The sequence below is a fragment of the Apaloderma vittatum genome, unplaced genomic scaffold (genome assembly GCF_000703405.1).
Source record: "Apaloderma vittatum isolate BGI_N311 unplaced genomic scaffold, ASM70340v1 Scaffold37101, whole genome shotgun sequence".
Lineage (NCBI taxonomy): Eukaryota > Metazoa > Chordata > Aves > Trogoniformes > Trogonidae > Apaloderma > Apaloderma vittatum.
In genome coordinates this window covers 1-1,300 of record NW_009700312.1, presented here as the reverse complement: position 1 = coordinate 1,300, position 1,300 = coordinate 1, and the positions used below count along the sequence as shown (strand labels likewise).

General features: G+C 54.4%; 1 protein-coding gene across 1 annotated transcript; it reads right to left on the bottom strand.

Moving 5' to 3' along the window:
* Window positions 1-164: 164 nt before the first annotated feature.
* Window positions 165-1,292, bottom strand: ADRB3 (adrenoceptor beta 3; the record flags this gene model as incomplete). Its single annotated transcript, XM_009878714.1, has 1 exon — window positions 165-1,292. A coding segment is annotated over one exon (1,128 nt), but the record flags the coding sequence as incomplete, so codon positions are not given.
* Between the last annotated feature and the right edge of the window lie 8 nt (window positions 1,293-1,300).

The following is a 1,300-nucleotide window of genomic DNA, read 5'->3' as shown; positions in this document are numbered from 1 at the left end:
CGACCTGTTTGCAGATGGTTTGCCGAGTTTTTACTTTCTTGCAGCCGTTAGGTTTTAGGTGCACTCTAGAAGAGGGACATTATTATTACTGTTGGGGGTTTTGTTTTTCCTTAGAGGGAAAGGCTCCTCTTTATAACCGATGTGTGCCACGCCAGAGCCCGACGCTACCCGGTAGGCACAGTACCTTTGCAGTGCAAAAAGTCCTCGGGGTGAGGGAAGGAACCCTCTTCGCAGAGCAACTCGCAGGTTTTATCCGATGCCAGGGGGTAGCCATTGTCCTCCTCGTTGTAGTCACTCTTCCCGTTGCTGTTTGAGTAGCCATTGGCATACATCTTCAGGGCAGACCTGCGGAGGCACAGGAGCTCCTGGAAGGCATACCTGAAGTCCGGGCTCCGGCAGTAGATCAAAGGGTTGAAGGCAGAGTTGACATAGCCCAGCCAGTTCAAGAGGATGTACACGTACTTTGGTATGATGTCGTCCTGGATGACGTGCACAATGTTGACGATGAAGAAGGGCAGCCAGCACAGTGTGAAGGTGCCCATGATGATGCCCAGGGTCTTGAGGGCCTTGTGCTCCTTCAAGAAGAACTTGGAGGAACGACGGTGCCCAGCTCCCCCTTTCTGCTCCTGCTCCTTGTTCTGGGTGTGAAACCTCCCCTCACTCCTGTCTATCTTCTGCAGCTGCTTCTTGGCCACCTGGAAGACCCTGGCATACACAAATACCATGACTACAAGTGGCAGATAAAAGGAAATGATAGAGGAGGCAATGGCATAGGCTTGGTTGGTGAGGAAGTCACAACAAGTGTCCTTCTCATAGCACAGGATGGCCTCGTCGCGGTCTGCCCGGTACCAGTGCATTTGGATGGGCAAGAAGGAGGTGAGGGCTGAGACCACCCACACCACAAGGATGACCATGCGTGCTTTGCTCTTGGTCAGCAGGCTCTGGTACCTGAAAGGGGAGGTGATGGCAAAATACCGGTCCACGGCAATGACGCAGAGAGTCTCAATGCTGGCTGTGACACAGAGCACATCCAAGGAAGTCCAGAACTCACACCAGAAATTCCCAAACGTCCACGTTTCCATGATGATGTGGCTGGCACCGAAGGGCACAACAGTCAGCCCCATCACCAGGTCAGCGCAGGCCAGCGAGGTAATGAAGTAGTTGGTGACGGTCTGCAGGCGCTGGAACCGGGCGATGGCAGTGATCACCAGCACGTTGCCAAAGACGATGGCCAGCACGATCACCGACATGAGGATCCCCATGCCCACCATCCACACATCCCGCGACAGCGTGGGGTCGG